Consider the following 24,151-nt stretch of genomic DNA (forward strand, 5'->3'; position numbering starts at 1 on the left):
GGCTGCTGTCTGTGGGGTCACACAGAGTCGGACATGACTGAAGCGACTTAGCATGCATGCATGCAAAGAACTCAGAGACACTCCCAACCCACACTAGAGAGTCTTAGACAAGCCTTATTTCTTTCTGACGCTGGAACTGTCAGCATGGAGACACAGGGCCGGCCGCTGAGGGGGACAATGACTACAGTCAGCCGGTCTGCAGCTGTGTGGCCCACAGTCTGGTCCTGTGATCCCAGCTGTAAAAGGTCAGGGGTTTCTCTTCAATTCTCTGCTGCATTTAGAAGCCGTGAGTGGCTGAAAGTACAAACCACAATCTATAAAGGGGTTCATTTAATACTTGAGAAGATTAAAAGCTACAATTAACCTTTTGCAAAATAATAAACTCTGGAAGAACTACTACTGTGCTCACTTTCAGTTACAGTGCCGATCAGGAGGTCAAGGCCAGTGCTCTCTTCGTCAGCTTGACGTTGAGCTGACCAGAGAAACTCGACAGCCCTTTGGCCTGAAGAAGCAATGGGGATTTCTGTCTTCAGTGTGTGAAGTGCCTGGGCCAACATCCCGCTGTCACACAGCTGTGCTGGCCACAAGGCTGCCTGCCCCTGCATCATTCCTTCATCTGGTCTTTCAGAGAAGGAGCAAACCCTAAACATAAGAACAGAGCCAGGACCAGAGGTCCCTGCCTCTGAAATCATCTCCGAAGCACACAAAAATGTGGTTATTTTTCTTTTGTCCCCCAGACTAAAACATAAGCAGGGTTTTCACTTTGCCAGGCTCCAACCCTTTTTGATGTATTAATGGTTTAGAACCAGAGTCATCAGTTAAAACATAATATCACAGATCATGGACTTAGAGAATATGGCAGGAACAGTCTGCTAAACTTTAGATGCTAATCTGATTTTACCCACGAAAGACACATAGACCTACTACGGACACAGAACTCACACTATGAATGACAGGCTCAAGCCAAAAAACATTCAAAATAAATGCTGCTTCAAGACACTATCTTAAAAAAAATTAAAAGTCCATTAAGGGACGAAAGCACCAGCATCAATACTATCCACATCCTCTGACTGCTGGCTTCAAGGTCACCTTCACGGGAGTATCACCAGACGCACTGGAGTCAGGGTTAAAGCCACAGTCTCAGCCTGGGAGAATGGCTGTCATCCTAGTTTTTCCTGTCTTTTGGGGCAGCTTGCAAAATCAGGTATCTGCATTGGCAGACAGTGATTCAGGTAGGAAATAACAATCATGTACATTAGAAAAATAACACTGAATATCAGATGAACCAATGAAATAATCAAGGTCTGATTTATGTCAATACACAGTAAACATTAAATCATATTAACAAGTGTTGAAATTATAAAACAGATTAGCAAGCAAATAAATTAGTAAATCAGCTTTAGCTCACACATCCTATCAGTTAAATTTTTTTGAGAATACTCACAATATATACATTTACTTGTAAACTATCAATACATACATGTTCTAATACAGCGTTTATAAAATACAGCTTTTATAAAAATTAAAAACAGTAATAAAGAGCAAAAAATGAAATATTTAATAATTAGCCTTTTCACTAACTTAGTTATTACTTTCTAACAGCTTTTTACTATCTTCAGCTGACACATCAAGGCTCAATATATATACTTTATAGGGTGAGGCTCACTGTTAATGGATGTAAATCCATATTTCAAACAGTCTTCTTGATAATTTCCAAGGATACTGACCAAAGGTCAACAAATGGGCAGGCTCTAGATTTCTGAATTTTCAGGTGGAACAAGAGAAGCCCAGGTTGAGGGAAGCGATTCACCCTCAGTAACTTAGGAAAGGAACGTTTTTGGGTGAGGAACACCCTATCTACTTCTGTCTGTTCTTGAGGCTTGCCTGGGAAGGGACTGTGAGAGAAGGTGCTGGCACTGGTCGTTTCTATGTCTTGTCCTCTTCTCTGTTGATAATATCTCCAGACTCCAGTTCTCACAGAGATGAAATCAAGCTTTTTATCACCCTTCTAGCACCTTCCCTGGAGAAGGGAATGGCACCCCACTCCAGTACTCTTGCCTGGAAAATCCCATGGATGGAGGAGCCTGGTGGGCTGCAGTCCGTGGGGTTGCTAAGAGTCGGACACGACTGAGCGACTTCACTTTCACTTTTCACTTCCATGCATTGGAGAAGGAAATGGCAACCCACTCTAGTGTTCTTGCCTGGAGAGTCCCAGGGAAAGGGGAGCCTGGTGGGCTGCCGCCTATGGGGTCGCACAGAGTCGGACACAACTGAAGTAACTTAGCAGCAGTAGCACGTTAAATATAAGCAAAGCTTATTTACTTTCTTACAGATAAAGAATAAAAATACATATGCAAATAGAAACTGCAATATTTTCTTCTTGGATTGTGTCTTCAGCAACCTATTTTGGAGACTACTGAATGGAGAGACAGAATGAAACAGAGTTCACAAGAGCCGCTGGGGCACCAAGAAGCCAGCATGCTCATACTCGGGGGCTATCTTGCCTATAATCTCTTGTCTTTGGGGGAATGGCGAAAAGCTAGTTCTTAAAGGCTAATTATTGTACAGTAAGAACAATCTTCGATGGGTTTTGTATCTTCCTTTACATGACACATAAAATTTGGATGTGAAAAAGTATCTAGCATTGACATTTTTTCACGGTTAATGTCTTACTCTTCTAAAAAAAAAAAACAAAAAACGTGATTTGAGAAACCTCAGACTCATAATGCCCACGCCTCTCTCCTCCTTCCTAGATGACACCTGGAACAAAACCACAAAGGATGGTCCTCCAGTACCGAGCAGGAATTCAGGATGCATTTTCCCAAGGAAGTAATGCTACAAGCTGTAGTTACATGTAGGTGGACCAGAATTATGGGTTAGCCATGCCATAAGTTCACAGGTGAAAAGGAAAACTGGCAGAATGTTGATAATTATTGAAGCTGAGTGTTGGATTCAGGGGGATCCATTATACTTTTCTCTCTACTTTTGAGTATACTTGAAATTTCCTACAATAAAACATTAAGATGAAAAAAAAATCATTCCAGGGTAGCCTGACATCCTTGCCACTGTTCCTACGCAATCAAGAGGCATTTTCCACACAGCTGCTTCTCCAGCCAACTCAAAACATGGGGTAAGTGAGACAGTCTGCACTGAGACACCTCACCTGACACACTCTCCTAGCAACAAGGGCACTGGGAAATAGCTGTGATTATAAAAGCCAGACAGAAAATTTAAGTGACATATTTCAGGGGCAGGGTATTTTCAGTTAGGTACAATGTGGAAAAAAAAAATTTTTTTTTTTTTTAATTTCCTGTACTCATTGTACTGAGAATTCTAAGAGACCAACCAAGAGCAACCTTTTCTGGCTGTATGCAACAAGTCTCTTTTGGCTGAATGTAATGAAGCTGTTTTTGCCGTAAGGTTTGCTCACTCTAATTTCTTAAAAGAAAGAATTGCATGAAATTGAGATTAAAGTTACAAGTTAGAATTTCTTCTCAAAATTGATAATGTTCTCCCTACAAAAGTATTCTTTTATATGTCAAAATCACAGCCTGTATTTAGGGAACGCAATTATAAAAACCTATCCCTCTTATTAGAATTGATGCTTTTGAACTGTGGTGTTGGAGAAGACTGCAAGGAGATCAAACCAGTCAATCCTAAAGGAAATCAATGCTAAATATTCATTGGAAGGACTGATGTTGAAGCTGAAGCTCCAATACCTTGGCCACCTGATGAGAAGAGCCAACTCATTGGAAAAGACCCCGATGCTGGGAAAGATTGAAGGCAAAAGGAGAAGGGGGCAACAGAGGATGAGATGGTTGGATGGCATCACTGACTCAACCGAAATGCGTTTGAGCAGACTCTGGGAGACAGAGAGAGATGCCTGGTGTGCTGCAGTCCATAGGGTTGCAAAGAGCCAGACACAACTTAGCGACTGAACAACAACGTACCTCTTATTAAATATCTAAATGTGACAATACATAAATGTGACATGACCCAAGGAGAAAAGGTTCTCCAAAATTCATGTGTGAGTTTGGCAACGGTGTAAATGTAGTATTAGTCAACCTATAGGCCATATCTTTCTAAAACAGGTCATCACTATGGAAACCAACACCCTACTGCTGGGTTCTGCAGGTGGTTTATAAGTCTGAGGTAAAGGCTTTGCTCATGAACATAATTTACAATTACATGAGTCATACACTCAGATATAAACACAGAGCCTTTCAAAATCTTTAGGAAGCATCTCATTATGGACATGTGGAAACTCTGTGTGCAAGAATGTCACCGAATATAATCGTGACTAAGCATCCAAGGGTTCTAAGACCCCCGCAGACAATGAAATCCATAGATACTCAAGTCCCCTTATATAAATAGTGTGGTATTTGCATGTAACCTATGCACATCCTCCTCATAAACTTTTTAAAAACTTAATCAATTAATTTGGCTGAGCTGGGTCTTAGTTGCGGCATGCAGGATTTTCTTTTTTTAGTTGCAGTATGTGGGATTTAGATCCCTAATCAGGGATCAAACCCAGGCCCCCTGCCTTGGCAGCATGGAGTCTTAGCCACTGGATCATCTTACCTAAAACAGTGTTAACGCTATGTCAATAGTTGGAAATACAATGTAAATAGTTGCTGGCATGTGGGTTGCCCACATGCAGCAAATTCAAGCTTTGCTTTTTGAAACTTTCTGGAATTGTATCCAGGTAGTTTTGATCCACAGTTGGTAGAGTATGCAGACGGGGAACCTGAGGCTATGGAGTCTGACTCTACACTTCTGGTCATGAGACAAGTACAATCTTGGAGAAGAAAGAGTATCCAACGTGCTTAAGAACACTCAGCTAGGCAAACATCCCAAGTGTGAATATGAGATGCCTCATTCTCTTGTTCTTTCCCAGGGCCCCTAGTTCAGGTATCTAGCTAGTCACACAAAGTAAAACTGGAAGGTTACTGCCTAGAGGTGTCGCCCACAATGATGCCCTTGGACTCAGTGGCATGCACAAGGCCCCACCTGGAGCTAATTTACCCAGACCTCCATGCTTCTAAGTCCCATTAGCTTCTCCTAACACTGGGTCTTCCCCTGGCTTCCAAGTGTTCACACGTCACTTTGTTTTACGTGGCTGTGCCGGGTCTTGGCTGCAGGTGGCATCTTCAGCTGCGGCATGCAAGATCTTTTAGCTGCAGCGTGTGAACTCTTAGTTGCAGTATGTGGGACCTAGTTACCTGGCCAGGAATTGAACCCAAGCCCCCTGCATTGGGAGCGTGGACTCCTAGCCATTGGACCAACAGGGAAGTCCCCCACGTGTCACTTTATTAGGAATGCAGGTAGCAACTTTCTCCTCCTACTTTCTGCTTCGTATCAGCTATGAATTCCCATCATTAAGAACCAGCAGGCCTTGGAGAAGGTTCTGAGAATTATCCTGTGTACGTGGTGACAGCTCTTTCGCCACTGCTCCTGTTCCAAATAGCAAAGCTGCTGACTGGCGGGGCTTGGGGTGGGTGGTGGCAGAGTATCATGAGGTCTAACCCCACAACGGTCTCTGAGAACAGCTACAGCTTGGTTGCAAAGTAGTCTTTTTGGCTCACCATCCCACACACTCATCACTGCTGCAGTGTCATTTTTAAATACAAATGCCTGCAGTGTGGCTGGAATAATAAAACCACCTGGATAAGTACAGGAAAGCTTTACTTTTATTCTCCTTTTCCTTGTCATGTGAAGGCACATCAAAGAAAAACTGCACTGTTCCTTGAATTGTTTATGACACCAATAAAGGAACCAGGCTCTCAGTCCAGGCTGCAAGGACTTCCCAGGCCCATCGATGAGAACTTCTATGGTTCAGAGGTTTCAAACCACACTGGCTCCTAAAACAGTCCGGAGCACCAAGCTTCCTGCCTGACATATTTGGGAGCTTCCAGATGAAGGGCAGGCAGTCTGCAGATCAAGGGGCTGGGCCTCTGTACTAGCACATTCTACCACAGAATGACGCTTTATAGTCTCCTGTCTTACCGAATGCTTAAAAAATATTCCCTACCTGCCCTCAAGAATTGCATTATGTCCTTTATAAAAACTAAATAGCATCAGATGCACAGGAAATAAACCCACTGATGAATCCCCTAAATCAAGCCATTTTTCAAAAAGTGACTCTTTCAACTCCCACTAGAAACAGGTTCACAGAACTGCTTTATAAAGAAACCAAGGCCCGTCTTCTGCACCACTTTAAAAGCCATAAATCTGGAGGCGGAATGGAAATTGCAAACACGCCACCATCCCCATCTCTCCAACGCTCTACTTGGCATGCATTCCTCATTCCTTACTCCCTTTGCACTCACTGTATGAGCACTGGTAAGAGGAAAGCAGACTTGCTGCCAGGCGATTTCTAAGCAGCAAACATCAAGTTTCAAACCCTGTCAAAGATGGACCATCCTGGCCTTTCCACTGCTGTGGAAAAAGAAAAAACTCTCCGTAAGCTGTACTTTTAATTGTAATTATTTTTTATCTTCTTGAAAGATCACTCTTATCAAATCTCTTTAAAAAAATTTATTTGGCTGTGCTGGGTCTTAGTTGCCACATGTGGGAATGTAGGATCTAGCTCCCTGACCAGGGATCGAACCTGGGTCCCCTGCACTGGGAGCATGGAGTCTTAGCCACTGGACCATCAGGTAAGTCCCTCAAATCTTTTTATTTTTAACTGGAGGATAATTGCTTTACAATATGGTGCTGCTTTCTGCCATATATCAACATGAATCAGCCCCCTCAAAGCTTGACTAAACGTTTTTCCCCAAAAATGCAAGTGTCAGGGATTTTTTTTAAAAAGTGACTTCTTAGGGAGATGACAGGGTCAATATTAACTTACTGCCCACATTTTCAGATTAAAACCTCATTCACTCATCCATCTATCCATCCATCCATCACTTAACACGTGCCTAGTACATGTCAGGGGCTAAGGACACAGTGATGAACAAGATGGCCATGGCCTGTGCGTTCATGAAGCTTATGGTGTCCTGGGAAAGACAAACAGTAAACAGCAACTCTAGCTCTGATAAGTTCTGTGAAAGTGAGGTAGAGAAGGCTAGCCGTGCCTTCAAAATGTAGGCATCTCTTTCCATAGTGGGAAGGGGCTTCCCTGGTGGCTCAGAATGTAAAGAATCTGCACTACAAGAGACCCAGGTTCCATTCCTGGATTGAGAAGATCCCCTGAAGAAAGAAATGGCAACCAACTCCAGTATTCTTGCCTGGAGAATTCCATGAACAGAGAAGCCTGGTGGGCTACAGTCCATATAGTCCACAGGGTCACAATGAGCTGGACATGACTCAACGACTAACACTTTCACCCTTTCCATAGTGTAGAGCCACTGCAGAGAAGAAGCTGCCCCACCGAGTCCTAGATTTCCCAGGGCCTCTAGCGTTGTAGAGGGCCTGTGGGACTAGCTCACCCCAGTGGAACATGAATGGAAGTGATGTGTGTCACTTCTGGGTCCAGGAATTTAAGGAGGTACACCTTCTCTTTGCTTTCTCTTTCCCCTTCTGCCAGCTGGATGCAAGGAACTCTAATAACTTAGGGCAGGGGTCAGCAACCTGGGCCCAAGGCCTGTTTCTATGAAGTTTTACTGGAACAAAGCCACACTCATTCATTCACATATGGCCTACAGCTCCTTTTCTGCTACAACGAGGAGCTAAGTGGATTGCAACAGAAACAGAGCCGTAAGTCTAACATATTTACTCTGTGTATGTGTGCACTCAGGCATGTCCAACTCTTTGCAACCCCATGGACTGCAGCCTCCCAGGCTCCTCTGTCAATGGGATTTTCCAGGCAAGAATACTGGAGTGGGTTACCATTTCCTCCTCCAGGGGATCTTCCCGACCTAGGGATCGAACCCGCATCTTTTACATCTATCTACTTGATTGGCAGGTGGATTTTTAACCACTGTGCCACCTGGGGTTGGGGTAAATATCTACTACCTAGCTCTTTAAGAAGTTTGCTGAGCCACAGGATGGAAGGAACTTGGGCTCCTAACCAACATGGGCCCCCATCCACCTACCGCCAGGAACACCTATACTGGACTGTTAAGAAGGCAAGGAACAGACTTCTAATTTGTTACAGCAAATGTTATCCTACCTCATACAGAAAGCACAATGTCCAATGAGAAAATGGAACAGAAGACAGATGCTCAAAGTTAGGCTCCATTATACTATCCTTTTCTTATCACAAGATTGTGTCCTAAATTTAATGTCAACACTGCTAAATGTTTTAAAGTGTCTTTTTTTTTTCGATTTGGCTGCGTCAGGTCTTAGCTGTGACACACAGGACATCCCCTCGTGCGGGATCTTTCACTGTGGCAAGCGGGTTTAGTTCCTCCTTGGCAGGTGGGACCTTAGTTCTCAGACCAGGGATTGAACCCTTGTCCTCTGCTTTGCAAGGTGGATTCTTAACCACTGGACCACCAGGGATGTCCCTAAAGCGTCATCTTTTTAAAATGCTCCCCCAGAGTGTAATTTCCTACTCAGTAAAACTAATCAAGCCCAAAGCACAGTTGCATTTGAAATCTTCAACTTGCAACACACATCCTAGCCTTCCAATTCTTGGTAGTGGCCCCTTTTAAAATAGAGAATGTATTTAGCCAGGTGTCTAAAAACAGCCCTGTGCACCAAACAAAAGACCTCAGGCTACAACGTACAATTTTCTTAAATTACAGGTGTCAGTCCATGACAGCACTGAAGTATTTGTTCTCTGCAAGGAAAATCCAAATATGTTTATCGCAGGGACCAAGGGTAAAACACCTTCCTTGAAAACAAAAATTCAGTCCTGCCTGGCTCCCCTGGGTGACTTTGGACGAGTAACTTACCCTCTCCGTGCGTCCACATCCTCATGAGCACGTTACCTAACTGGAGAGGGCGGTGGTGAGGATTAAATGAGATACTATACCCAGCATTCAGCCAGGCCCCTGTCGGTGCTCAGCTTCGTAGTGCTGCCTTTACTGTTTCATTATCAGATCAAAGCAACCACACTGTGCCATAACTTTGGCATCTTCTGTGTAGTTAGTAAATTCTTGACTAATTAGTAGAAAACTTAGTAAATTGTAGTCTCAGCACTAAAGATCGACGGATTAAAATTAAAATCTTCCCAAGACAATTAAGAGCTCAAATCAGTTTAAACGGAATACTGCAGTCAGTCATTAGGCACTGGAAGCAGTGTAAGCAGCATTTTTCTTTGCTAAAGTTAGCACTAACTTACTTACAGGGCATGTAATTCAGGTAGACGCGGCACCACCCTTATTGAAAAAGCTTAGCAACCATGCATAATGATCACTTTTGCTCCACTTCTTACATGAATGCTACACTTAAGTGTGTCACAGCCTCAAGACTGAGCACCAGCTTCTCTTAAAAAAGAAACACTCTCTTAACCTATTGCCATGTGAAAGGGGGGAAAAAGGTTGAAGTGCAGAACGCAGGCATACCTCATCTTACTGCGCTTTGCTTTACTGAGCTTCACGGACGTTGTGTGTTTACAGATTGATGGTTTGTGGCAGCCCTGCACTGTCAGCTGATGGCTGACATTTTTTCAGTAATAACTTTTTTAAAAATATATATTTTATGGAAGTACAGTAGATTTACAAAGTTGGGGAGCAATGAAGTATTTTTATTTATTCGGCTGCACAGGGTCTTAGTCACATGGGATCTTCAATCTTCATGGCACCACGGGGGATCTTTAGTTCCGGCACCATATATCTTTTTTGTTGTTGTGCCAACTCTTAGCTACGGCATGAAGGATCTAGTTCCCTGAGCAGGGATCAAACCCGGGCCTCCTGCACTGGGAACGTGGGAGTCTGCCACTGGGCCACCAGGGAAGTCTCCTGAAGTATTTTTAAATTAACGTGCATACATTGTTTTTTTAGGCAGAATGCTATTGCACACTTTACAGACGACAGTATAGTGTAAACGGAACTTTTACATGCACTGGGAAACTGAAAATTTGTCTGACTCCTTTAATGCAGTATTTTGTTTTATTGTGGTAGTCTAGAACTCAACCCATAATATATCTGAGATGTCTGTATATGATCCCATTGAACCAAAACAAAAAGAGTTCATGTGTGATAGATGTACTCATATTTGTAGAAATGTAGGAAAAAACAAGGATATACACCAAATATGTATATGTATATATTATATATTGTATTAACTATAATTCCCTCCTACTACTGTGATAAAGAATAATTTTTTCCTTAGAGTTTTCTGTGTTTCTTTAAACATTGATCGTGCATTTTTTTAAATAAGGGGAAAAGGTTATTAAATTAAAAAATAAAGCAGAACAAACAGTATTTTGCACTCAGAGTTCTTCCCCTTGTTTTGTGGGGTTTTTGTTTTGCAGTAAATAGAGATCATGGTGCCCTTTTTTGGAGCACTCATTTAAACAGAGAGGAGGAAAAACCTGTTAACAGAGAAACCAAACAAGCTTTGAATTATCAAAAAATCAGAAAATAACAAGTGTCAGCAAGGATGTGGAGAAACTGGAACCCTTGTGCACTACTGGTGAGAATGTAAAATGGTACAGCCACTGTAGAAAATAGTATGGCAGTTCCTCAAAAGATTAAAACTAGAATTACCATACGATCCAGCAATTTCACTTTTGGGTACACAAACCAAGGACTTGAAAGTAGGGTCTCAAACATCTCTTTGTACAACCACATTCATAGCAGCATTGCTCACAAGAGCAAAAACATAGAAACAACCCAAGTGTCCATCAACAGATGAAGAAATAAGCAAAATGTAGTTAGCATATACATACAATAGCAACCTTAAAAAAGAATAAAATTTTGCAATATGCTTCAACAGGGAAGAACCTTGTGGACATTATTCTAAGTGAAACAAGCCAGTGACAAAAAGACAAATACTGTGTAATTCCACTAATATGACATATTTAGAGTATTAAAAAAAAAAAAAACAAGGAAGTAGAATGGTGGTTACCAGGAGCTAGGCAATAGCCAGGAAAATAGGAGGTTATTGTTTAATGGGTTTAGAGTTTCCGTTTTAAAAGGTGAAAAGGATATGGAGGTGCATGGTGATGATGGTTGTACAACAATGTGACTGAATATTAAACATAATACTGCTGACCTGTACACTTAAAAATGGTTAAGATGGTAGATTTTGTTAGGAGTATTTTACTAAAATTTAAAAATACATATATAAAAAAAAAGTATATGTGCTTAACTTATGACCTATATAAGCTACAGTTATGCTTTCAATTGTGTATATTATGAAACATATAGAAGCACCAGAAACTTTTAAAATACGTGGAAATAAATACAAATGGAAGCTCTAATATTTTCTTTCCAATGAATTGCCTCAGGCACTCCTCGGGAGGTCCAAACCCTAAAATCTGACAGGCACAGAAAGGTAATGCCTCCTTCTCAAGCCCAAGCCCCACTGTGCACACAGCAGCGTGTAACAGCCCAACCCTGACATTAAAATCCGTCTTCTCTTCCTCCTTCCCTTCTCTTGTATTCCAGGAGTCTTTAACCCTGCTCCAGGGTCTCAAAAAAAATTTTATTTATTTATTTATTTATCTGGCTGTGCCAAGTCTTCACTGTAATATACAAGATGTAATTCCCCAACCAGGAATCGAACCCAAGCACCCTGCATTGGGAGCATAGAGTCTTAACCACTGGACCACCAGGGAAGCACTACCCTCAAGAATATTTAACCGTAACAGACTCAGCTACCATGAATCCTCAATAGGCAGCCAATGCCTGGCAAATTCAGAGAGAGATCGGAATGGAAACGAATGGAAATGCTCCAGAGCTATGGAGATCCTTGTGAAGCTACCTGGTGAACTGGCAAAACAGGAGCTAGAATGAGGTTTACCAAACAAGTCTTGGGTGCCTGGAGATCCCAAAGTCTTAGAAACACTGCTTGAGCAAACACTTGTGGAGACAGTGAACTAAAAGGATACAGTCAGATCTACAATGAGGCTGGATGCCAGCCAGCAGCTGCAGAGAGGCTTACCTTCAGGATCTCAGGTTCTTTGATATCCAGAGATCTTGGGTTCCAGTGTTGTAGATGTTTATGTAATCTGTGATGTTTATGAGCACTTGGTGGTGTAAAAAACCAAATCAGGCAGACTGCAGTCATGAATCCAAGGCCAACGCCCAGAAAGAGTCCGCTCACGTAATGCGGGAGGGGGAGGATGAGGTACGCATAGACGCACAGGACAAAGCAGCCCAGCGTCTTGACGGGTAATTCCAGCTGCTGCGCGGCCGAGTCCACCTCGTGGTCACTGTCCAGAGCTGGGCCATCGTCCGCTAGCCCCTCTGGCTTGAGAGGGCCTTCTGGGAGTTTCTCAGCTTTACTCTCCCCCTCCGGTTCCAGGTCAAAGTCCTCGGTGTACAGTTCGCAAAACTCTTCGTCTTCTTTGCTCGCTAAGGCAGACAAAGAGCATTTCTCAAGAACCAGGGAGCTGGTCTTCGGGCCTCCCTCCTTCAGCCCGCTCCCCTGGGAGCTCCTCGGTTCCGCCTCTCTCGCGGGCTCCTCGGAGGACTGTGGCTGGTCGCTCCTGGGGACGCCGGGGTCACTCCCCATGCCCTCCCCCTCGGAGTCACACTCCTCCTCCTTGATGCTGTAGTTGTTATTGCTTTCCAAGTGACCGTTCAGGCTGGACAGATTGGAGAGCTCGGAAGCACTTGAAGATAAGGCTTTGGGCCTGTGGCTGCCACTTTCTTCCCCTATAATCTTACTGAAAAGCTGAAAAGGGTCATAGATGACTTCCGAGAGGCGTCGCTTAGTGTCTTCGATCTTGGCCTCCATTTCGGGCACTTTAAAAAAGGAGCGCGTGTCGGAAGGCGACGTCAGAGGGGAAGAGGGTGCAGTTTTGGAATCCCCACCTGTGTTCCGCGGCTGCGTGAACTGCTTGAACAGGTGTAAATTCAGCTTGGAGTCCGGGGGCCTGTAGGACACGGCGTCGGACTCCTGCCGGGAGGTGTCGGTGGACAGAGACTTGACTAACGTCTTCATCAAGTGCCTGTGCCGGGGCGGGTGGGGGGATTCTTTTGGCTCCACCTCGGTCGACAGGGACTTCACAAGGCTCAGGAAGGGTTTGGCGCTGGAAAGCGTGGAGGACGAGGCGCTGGATGAGAGGATGGGCGACCGGGAAGGCGAGGACAGCGGGGAGGAAGAACTGGTTTTCTGCTCGGACAGGGAGGACACGCTGGGAGAGCTAGCTATGGGCCCCGACGAGGACGACCCCGGGGACAGAGCCAGTGGCACTGTACCGAATACTTGTGCGGCCGGAGCAGGGGGCTCCAGCAGCTTTACGGTGTTCTCGGAGACGGGCACCACGGCGGGGGACACGGACAGGCCATCCGCCAGGATGAGCTGGGCGCCGGGGCCAGCGGGGTCATGGCCACCCCCGGGTTCAAGGTAGAGGTCCTCCTTGGCTTCGAGCCCCGTTACAACGGTCTGGTCGTCCAGCCCCTCCTCCAGGAGCTCCCGGAACTCCTCCTCCTCTTCCTCCTCCTCCTCCCCGGACACCGAGAAGTGGATGGCAATAGTGTCTCGGGACACGGACCTCTGCACGTGCACTCTGGGGGCTGATGGTTTTGGCATGTCAAGGGTTTTCTCGGCATGGCGACCATTCAGACTTGTCATCGCCGGCTTCACAAGGGCTCAGGCTCTGTGAAAACAGGGAGAAAAACCAAAAGTCAGAAAGTGGTTTCTCCACGGGTGACACTGTCCTGTGTGGACCAGAGTGCGGCTAAAGCTCACTTCTAAATGGTGATAATACTTTTACCTGGCAGATGGCCACCCTTTCTCACTTAAGCAGGTTTAGTGGTTTAATTTTCATCAGATAAATTCCAGCGAGGCATTCTCTTTTATGAGCAAACTACCCACCCGTGTTATAAATGCCATACAACCTGTCTTCCTTCACAACATCTAAGTGGTTGTTTCCTCCCTGTTAACTGGCCCATTTCTATCAGTAATTCTATACTGCAAGGCTCGAAAGACCTGCACGACAGCTGTTACCAGCATTAGTTCAGAACTCCCACAGGATAAAATGCAGCATCCTGGCGATTTTGAGGATCTCGGAACAAAAATTTCACCAGTGGCTTTCTGGCTATAAAAAGTGAATCCTGGAGGGTTATGGCTTTCACTGCAATTCTCACAGCAATCCTAACAATTATTTGGCTTGGGTCTCCCACCAATGTTCATATAGCCTGACACTGCAAATAAGTAGCAGAGTAACCAAGGGTGGCAAGGGACATCTGCAAACTAATTGCTGTGACCGGCTGGCTTATTTCCCAAATGGTAGGTACCCTGAGGCCAGAGTATTTAGGCAGCCATGAAGACATGGCCATTTCTAAGACTTCAAGATAAAGCAAAGTTGTATTTTCAGCTGAATCCAAGGGCAGGAAAATGAAGTCTCAGTGCTGAAACCTACCACCAACTGAGAACTCTGCTAAGAGCTGGGGTGAGAGACACGGAGGCGACGTTGCTTAGTCGCTGTGGAGACAAGAGACACCCGAAAAGCTGAGCAGCAAAGCAAAAGAAGCCAAGCCTACCTGTGACACCCAGTGCATGACACCGTCCCCCACTCCCCATTCACTTAGGGCCCATTTATAGGAAACCAGGCATCATGACAGGTCCTACCAGAAGGAAATGAACACCACCATCTGGAAAGCACGACTGTCAGAGTAGCTAAAATGCACTTGAGGAGTGACCCGCAGGCCTTCTGAGGAGGGTGAGAGCAGCGCGGGAGGCAGGACACCCGCCTTCTCCTTTAAACTGACGGCAGGCTGGCAGGACAGGCCTGATTAGAAAGAATGGATGAAGGCATGAAGACGAGCATGGGCATGGTGTGTCCTGCCACACGGGTCTATTCTCCATGTCCAGGACGGAGGGTGGGTGTTGGGGGCGAGGGCCGGCATGAGTGAGGCATCATGGAAGAGAGGAAAGGGCAGCCTCGGGGCCAGGAAACAAGGCTTCTGACACTTGATCCTTCTCCAGCTGACTTAGTGGGACCTTGAACAAGCCAAGACCTCTCTGGGTCTCGGAATCTTCATCTGTCAAACGAGGGACCAATGACTTTGAGACTGTCCAAATCTCAAACTCTTATGTTTATGTTTACAGGTGAGAGTACAGAACCCAATCTGATACTTACCCTGGTAATCTGCCATAGAGTCAACATTGTGCTGCCTGCTCCTTTACTTTGAAGAACTCCTATATTTAAGTCTTCTACCAAACATTCAGGTTCAAAATTCTAGTAACTAAGACTACCAAAACAAAAGAAAAAGTAAACCTGTGTTTGTTTGTAGGTGATGGGGGAGAAAAATCAGGGTGGGGAGGAGAGGAAGGGCAGGAAAAACTATTTCCCAGAAACAGGCAATAATCCAGTGATGACAAGAACTACAGTTCAAGAGCCCAGTCACAAGAAAGACACATCTCAAACTACTGATTGAGAAATTACTTTCATAAAAACTTTTCAATAGAGTTTTGTCCAAGCTCCTTCATGATCCTCAGGCTCTCCCGTCTCCATTGGAGCCAAGAAAAAAGAATTTCTATTGATCAGACAAAACATTCAAATCCAGGAGCTGGCAGTAAGCTGGAAAGACACAGCTGCTGGTCCAGGACAATCCTTCCCTGTTATCTCAAAGCCAACATGTTTATTGGCTTAGGAAGAAGAAAAATGCCAAGTACAAAACACATTTTTCATTTTAATGGTCACCGACTTTTATAGGGGCTTCCCTGATAGCTCAGTTGGTAAAGAATCCGCCTGCAATGCAGGAGACCCCAGTCTGATTCCTGGGTTGGGAAGATCCGCTGGAGGAGGGATAGGCTACCCACTCCAGTATCCTTGGGCTTCCTTTGTGGCTCAGCTGGTAAAGAATCCGCCTGCAATGCGGGAGACCTGGCTTTGATCCCTGGGTTGGGAAGATCCCCTGGAGAAGGGAAAGGCTACCCACTCCAGTATTCTGGCCTGGAGAATTCCATGGACTTGCAGTACATGGGGTGGCAAAGACACGACTGAGCCACTTTCACTTTTACAAGGGTAATTTTAAAATAAAATTATAGAGGTAATTTAAAAAGAAAGTTTGGTTTTTGGTAATTCTCAGTAGGCTGAAAGCTAAGCTATTTCAATTGCTTTAATAACATAAAGGATGGTCTGAAAGGCTCTGCTACTCTAAGGCTGGTGGTGGAAGTGACAGTGGGCACAGGTGCAAATCCAGAGAGCACGACCAGGGCTGAACAGGGAAGCGAGTCATCCGGAAAGCAAGAGTGGAGAGGCTCTTCTGGAGTTGAGGCGGGATGGTTTGGGAATCTGCAGGCAAAGTCAGGCCCCGTCCAGAAGGGTCAACAATAGTGCTTCCAGAAGCCTGTGGTCTCAGCAACCAGACAGGGCCATTAGGGGCCCATCTGCCCAACCCACCAACACATAGTCGGGCCTCCTGACTTTCCCAGGGACGGGGGAGCCTGGTGGGCTGCCGTCTATGTGATCGCACAGAGTCGGACACGACTGAAGTGACTTAGCAGTAGCAGTAACAGCAACTGATCTCTGACTAGACTGTCTTCAGATCTTGTTGCGCTGCACCCTGCAGGCCTACAATGCTGTACTCGCCCAGCTTCAAGACCAAAGAAGAAACAGCCCAGACTCAGTGAGGGAGACATCAATGGTTTATTGGATGGGGGAGTTTACATGTCTGAAGCAAGGTTCTGGAGCGATATCCACCATGTGCAATGGGTGGTGAGCAAGACATGGCAGCAGTCTTTGCTGCCAAAGGGAAAGGGAGATTGCTAGTTATAGGGGGAATTGACATCAGGTTTGCTCATTGGTAACCAGGGAAACTAGCATCGGGGCATGCCCCTTACCGCCCCTTTTGGTAAGAACAGTCTCTAGCTGGGGCCTGGGGCAAATATGCAGGTGGGTCAGTCCTGTGAGTAGGTGTAGGTGAAGCAGGCACTGGTAGAGCAGGGGATGTACAGAGAGCAAGAGAACAGTCATCTTGAGTGGCCTGTGTCAGCCAACTGGGCCTGAGCTGGGCCTCCTGAAGAGTTAGGTGCTGGTGTGGCTCACCACTGCTAACGTCTTTCTGTAGGGCTCAAGCAGTGGCTTCAGAGGTTTGGAATAAACTCTCCCAAATTAGGTTTTACTAAAACAAGCCACATGAGGCTAAAGCAGCACTATAACTTTTTAAAAATAAGAAAATCTTATAGCCTTTTTGCTCATCTGCAAATGAGGGGGCTAGGTCAGATAAACAAAGATTGCTTCAAGGACCCAAACTGCTGGATAACTCTATGTCCTGGAACCAGAGTCCATGGATTGGGTTCTAGACAAAACTGATCACCACGTGGCTGCTCCGTCTTCCTCCTAGGGAGTCCTCCAAGCCCCCCTTCTCCATCCTTCATGGGCGGGCGGCTGGGGCCAGTAAAACTGACCTTCCTACAGCCAAGGTCAAGGGAAAAAGCACCTGACTGTGCCAAGGACACAGCACTGAATGAGGAAGGGATGGGGAGCCGGTCAGACATGGGCTTTTGATACTCATGTCCTGATTCGCCACCACAGCGATCTGCCTCCTCAAGCGTGTCATGCATGCTTGTTATTCCTGCTTGTCCTGGCCTTGGTTTGGCCCTCCATGCACCGGCATGGAGAGAGCTAAGAGCGTGGTTCTCAACAGCTAGCATGTGACCAGCAGGATCGGGAAATAAGAATTAGTTATCCATCTGATAATCTAGCATCATAAAAAAGTAGCCTCCTGCCCTCTACTATCTCAACTCAATTATAACTGGACTCAAATAAACGAGGACAACCTTTTCTCAAGCACTCAGGAACTGAAATGTCAATAAAGGTCATTTCTCTCTCACCAGGTCTCCTTTTCCAAGCCACCAGCACAAGACCTTGGGTTTTAACACTGATTTTGAGTCTTGTGAGGGGAGGGCCTAAAGCTTCCACTGTCAATTAGGATGATTTCTTGCCAGAGGTATGTTTAAACAAAAGGCTGATTTGGTCATGAGCAAAGTATGCCAAATATGAACCCCATCCAGCCCCAGAATGGATGGGTGTCCAAGAGCTAGGTGATGTTAATAAACACCAGAAGCCAGAGGTCTGATGTCTGGGAAAACAGGTTCTATTTTTCAGGTCCACCATTCTGCTGAAAACAACTAACAATGAAATCAATTTTTTTTTTAAAAACTGAAAAGCACTGAAGCTTCAACAACTGAGTAAAGAATCACAAGGCCAGAAGGAATAAAGAACCTCAGAGAGATGAGCCCTACAGAAGCTGCTCTTGCCCTCAAACCACTGGATGATTCTGCCAAATTGGCACCTTCATTTTATTGATCTTCTGAGCAGAAATCGTAGTTCAGGGCTGGCTGAGGTGGAGCCCTAACTGGAGAGTGTTCCCCAATGAGCTGGGACGTCAAAGGGCTACATCTACCTGGGAGTAGGAGAACCAGAGGCAAATGGCCCTCACTTAGATCTGAGAGCTTCGAGGCCATTAAGCTAGGGAAGCCAATCACAGAAAGACGAATATTGAGTGATTCCATCTCGTGAGCTATCTAAAGTACTCAAATTCAAATAAACAGAAAGTCGGATGGCAATCACCCGGGCTGGGGAGTGGGAAGCAGGGAGTTGTTTTGTAATGGATATAGAGCTTTGCATGATGAAAGAAGTCCATAGATCGGTTGCATAACAATGTGAATATACTTTCGCTACTGAGTTGTACGCTTAAAAACAGGTAAATTTTAAGTTATTTATATTTTACCATAAGACTCTTGAGTTCCTCAGACTACAAGGAGATCAAACCAGTCAATCCTAAAGGAAATCAACCCTGAATATTCATTGGAAGGACTGACGCTCAAGTTGAAGCTCCAATATTTTGGCCACCTAATGCAAAGAGCTGACTAATTAGAAAAGACCCTGATGCTGGGAAAGGTTGAAGGCAGGAAGAGAAGGGATGACAGAGGATGAGATGGTTGGATGGCATCACTGACTCAATAGACAAGAGTTTGAGCAAACTCCAAGAGATGGTGAAGAACAGGGAAGCCTGGCATGCTGCAGCCTATGGGGTCACAAAGAGTCAGACTCGACTGAGCAACTGAACAACAATAATTTAAAAATAACTTTAATTTCACCAGTTGCAACTTTAGAGTGAAATAATATAATACTCTGAACCACCTATGCTGACTAAAAAAATTCAAAAAGCTCACATTGTTCTTTAGTGTTTATACCACCATGTGATTATCTTCTAAGATAATAAATGCAGATGCATTCATTTATGCTCTCATACTTTTAGCGGGTGGGGAAGTTATTTAGAGCCAAATGCTCTCTGAACCTTAGTCAGGTCTGTTTCAAGGAAGCAGAGTATCTTGAACCATTCTGGGGATGGGTCTTGATTAGAGTCTTCACTGTATGTTTCCAGTAAAGTTATTATGCCTTGTAAAGATGTTCATAGCTCTAAGACTGAGAAAGCCTCTAATAAGGGTTTCTCACCCCAGCACTGATGCAGGATCATAGTCTATTCAGTCTAAAAATAAGGAACAAATCAATATCAATGGCTCCCATCTAACCTGAATTCAGAAAATACAAAGGCCTCAACAAGAAGCTGGTAGCCAACTGCCCTACAAACATGCCCTCCCATGGATATCACGAACTCCATGATATCAACCTCAGTGAAGTCAGTTAGGATAGCAAACATCCATGAAATTGATTTTATTTCTAGTCACTCAAAAAGTTTATCATCATTAATTAGTCCACGAAAAGCCAATCAACAATAAATCAGATTGTACAATGAAAAGTGAAGAACTCTTTCAAGACTCACTGTTGGCATTTATTAACTTGGATATAACAACCTCTCTGAATCTGACAGGTTTGTTTTCTGTGAGTTTTCTGGACTAGTTTGCTAACTGCCCTTCCTGCCTCTAGCTGTATTTGAAACAATTCAATCTCAAGATCTTACAGAGCCATGAAAAGAGAAGAGTTCCTTCCAGGCCACCCACTCATCAGCAACTCATCTCCTCGGTCCTCTCACATTATAACAGCCAAACAGTAATGTAGCCATTATTATTATCAACATCAACATTATTATTATTAATTTCTCAGTCATATACTAGGTTAGAGGAAGTGCTAGAGGAGGGAAAAAGTGGAGGGAAATGAGCAATTGTGACTGGAAATTAAACTTGTCTCCAGATGCAGAGAGCACAGTAACACAGCATCTGAAGAGGCAAGCCTGGTTTGGAACATGCCCCATTTCTCAGGAGCATCCCTAATCCTTCAAGATCATTGTGAAAATTCTTCGTCTTTGTAAAATCTGGCCCGTTAAGATACGTGTTGTCTCTGGACAAGCTTGCACTTGGACATATGATGTATGGGCACCATCTGCTAGCATGGGTTGTGTCAGTCAATAGTCTTAATTCCAAAGCATCTCTTGGCAGAGGAAGAGTCAAGCTGCATTGTATTGCAGAGGATGTCCTAACATCTCTTATCTGTGCAAGCTTTTAATAGGATGTGGTTTTATGAAAAGTAGAGAAGGGCCTCAGGACTCATTTTTTTCCACCTTGATGCTGCAGAGGAAGTGGTGGATCTGGTCAAGAACAACTAGTATAGGCAGGTCTGATTTAGCCTAAAAATCTCAAGTACATCTTAATAGCCATCCCTTGATTCATTTAAATTCAATGAAGCAGCTGAGAACTGCCAGCAGCCAACAGATTCTAATCTGTTAATACTCCACCTTACAAACAAAAATCAATATTGACATTGTAGATAATGAACTAGTGCTAGCCTTAGCTTCATTTAAAAAGAGAGAAGAAAGAGAGAAGATGGTACTCTACTACCAGCACAGGCATCCTCACAAGGCACTTAGACCTTGACGGTGAGAAACCTGGAACTCCTATGCCATCAGTTATTAGGTTCCCAGACTGACTCAGAGTCTCTTCCAACCTAGTAGAACAACACAACACAAGGTTGATACGATTAACACACAACAGCTTCACCCTCTGCAGCCACTGCACAGACGTTTACACCTACTATGAGGAAGGCCCACCTGGGAAGAGGGCCACATCCCTGAAGAAAAAAGGGGTTCAGAAGCATCCATGTGATGAGAATTTTGCTTTATAGACTGCTGGATGGTTCTGGTAATGAAATCCAAATGCAGTAACTCTTTCAAAACCAGGTCACACCTTTGGCACAACTACATGAGGCCTACGGAGGTTTATAAAAGATAATCCTGATGCCATCCATGGGGGGCGGGGGTGGGGAGATCTCAAGGAGACAACAGATGTCATATGATGACATCTATATGAAAGTTCAAAACAACCCTGAAGTAATGAAAACTCAGGATAGAGATGCCCAAATCAGATGGCGCTAATAGAATAAAGAAGGAATTTTTTTTTCAGCAGAAAAACCATGTTATGTGACTTAGGAGGAAGAGATGTGAACAAAATAATCTGCCGGATGTGAAACAGCAGCATATGGAAAGGCACTGAGATGAAAACAAGTCAATCAAGATAGAACAAGACAGTTGCTAAACGACTGGGTCAGCTACAGCTGAAGGGCTGTACTGGAGGCATGGCAGGAAGATTAATATTTGATTTCAGAGGCAGGGAATCAATTGCTCAATGCCTCTGAAGCCTAAGTGCTTGGATTTATACTTAAATCTTAGAAAACAAAACCACTGTAGGTTCTTAGGAAGTCTGCAACCTGGATGTAAATAGTTTTCTTCAGGTGAGTGCCTGGAACCTGGGAGACTGTGGTGCTGAAAATCCAGGAGGATGAGCAGAGGGTAGTGACTGTGGTCACAAAAGAGCACATTTTTCAAGAGCTCATCGGGTCAAAGGTTATTAAGGGGGTGAATCTGACAAAGAGTAAATGGAGTTCCTTATTCAGTTTTCATCTTTGCAACCAGGAGATCCAACCAGTCCATCCTAAAGGAGATCAGTGCTGGGTGTTCACTGGAAGGACTGATGTTGAAGCTGAAACTCCAATACTTTGGCCACCTGATGCAAAGAGCTGACTCATCTGAAAAGACCCTGATGCTGGGAAAGACTGAGGGCAGGAGAAGAAGGGGACGACAGGATGAGATGGTTCGATGGCATCACTGACTCAATGGACATGGGTTTGGGTGGACTCCGGGAGTTGGTGATGGACAGGGAGGCCTGGCGTGCTGCAGTTCATGGGGTTGCAAAGAGTCAGACTCGACTGAGCAACTGAATTGAACTGAACTGAATTGATTTATTTATGGCCATACTATGTGGCTTGTGGGATCTTAGTTCCCTAACCAGGGATTGAACTCAGGCCCTTGGCAGTGAAAGCTCAAAGAGTTCTAACCACTGGACTGCCAGGAAACTCTCACAAACATTTAAAGTCAGATTATTTCCAAATGAAAAACAAAAACAACAAAAGCAGTTTCCCAACTACTGTTTGGCTTTGGGTCTGTTGTCATATATTGCTCCTTCCCTCTGCCATGGGCCCTTCCTGTCAGAGTTATCAAGCTCAGTTACAGAAGGGAGCCCAAGTTTTAATACTCTTTGAATTTTTAGAACTTTATTTTGCAATAATTATAGACTCTCAGGAAGTTGCATAAGAAGTTGTATACATTTCACCAATCAGTCCTTATATTTTAAAATCAAACTTTTTTTTAAAGTGATTTTTTGATCATGCCGTGAGGCATGCAGGATCTTGGGTTCCTCACCAGGGACCGAACCTGCACCCCCTTCAGTGGAAGCACAGAGTCTTAACCATTGGACCACCAGGTCAAACCTTAAAGGCAAATTCCAAATGGTTAGGAAGTCAAGTTTTAACCACAGACCACGAATTCATCCCTGTAAGAAAAACGTATTCCAACGGGCAGAGGGAAACTTCTGCTTACAAGGACTTTCTAATAGTCTTGCTTAAGGTCTTCAACGGTCAACTTTAGGAAGACATCATCAGCAGATACTTCCCAAGCACAGGAACAGCCAATTCACCCGAAAGTTCAAAAGGCCAACAGCAAAAAAGCTCAACTGACTACATACAACAAAGAATCAAGAAACAAATCAATGAAACAATTTTGGTCACCAAACTTCAACATTAAAATATAACATGGGATGATGTCAAGGGCATGTTGAGACAAACCCTCTATTATATCGGCACATAATCAGCAAAAACTTCTCTGAAACCAATTCTGCAGTAACTATTAAGTACCTCAGTAATGTTCACACCTACACACACCAGGCAAAAAAAGGACTGGAGGGGCATTAATGCTAGTTTTCTCCATGTAACAGGCTTATCAGTAATTTTTATTTTCTACTTTTTAGGTATTTCCAAATCTTATTAGTTAGGTAATCCCAAATACTTTCATAATCTCGGTGGGGGGGAGGGAATTACATGTAATAAGTGTATGTAAATCTTTAAAATAAAACATTAATTTCAGAATATCTAGTTGTATTAATACTAGCCACTCATCCCCCACACCTTACCCATGAGAAAACTAAGACATAGAAAGATTCATTTTTATAAAATGAGTCACATCATATGTATGTATGTAATCTGTTTTTATACTCAAGAAGTAATCTAGCATCTGGAAAGTAATCTAGAATCTGGGAATCAACAAGACCTTTGTGTTCAGTTCTACTAACTTGGTAGGAATCTGACCCTCAAGCAAATTTATTTACTCTAACCAAGCCTCCATTTCTCCATTTGCAAAATGGGAATGACAAAAGACAATTCAGAAGATTAAATAGAACAAGTTATATAAAGTACTGAACATGGTCCCTGGTACAGAGCAAGCATTTCTAAAACGTTAACTGTTTGTATGTAAGTATTTCCTCAAAGCAATAGATTCTTTCACACAGGACTTTAGCTGTATGAAATGAATATAATGGAACCATTTCAACATGGGCTACATTTTTTTTTTGCTATTACACACAATGCTGTAATACATTATGATGCCATACATACCTTTGACAGCTTCTCCAATTATTTCCTTGTTTGTGTGTGTGTTTGCTCAGAAATGCCCAACTCTTTGTTACACTATGGACTGTAGCCTGCCAGGCTCCTCTGCTCATGGAATTTTCCAGGCAAAAATACTGGAGCGGGTTTCCATTTCCTTCTCCAGGGGATCTTCCTTACCCAGGGATCAAACCTGCATCTCCTGCGTTGGCAGGTGGGTTCTTTACCACTGTATCACCTGGG

At 44.1% G+C, this 24,151-nt stretch overlaps 1 protein-coding gene across 2 annotated transcripts in view; it reads right to left on the minus strand.

The window, feature by feature from the left end:
- The window catches only part of TEX2 (testis expressed 2), a 114,352-nt gene that overhangs the window by 53,255 nt on the left and 36,946 nt on the right, over positions 1-24,151 (minus strand). For both annotated transcript variants that reach the window (XM_027517676.1, XM_027517675.1), the window contains exon 2: positions 12,001-13,663. In XM_027517676.1, coding sequence (XP_027373477.1) covers positions 12,001-13,638 — 1,638 coding nt within the window. In that variant the 5' untranslated portion in view covers positions 13,639-13,663. The remainder of the gene's footprint in view (positions 1-12,000; positions 13,664-24,151) is intronic.

The sequence above is a fragment of the Bos indicus x Bos taurus genome, chromosome 19 (genome assembly GCF_003369695.1).
Source record: "Bos indicus x Bos taurus breed Angus x Brahman F1 hybrid chromosome 19, Bos_hybrid_MaternalHap_v2.0, whole genome shotgun sequence".
Lineage (NCBI taxonomy): Eukaryota > Metazoa > Chordata > Mammalia > Artiodactyla > Bovidae > Bos > Bos indicus x Bos taurus.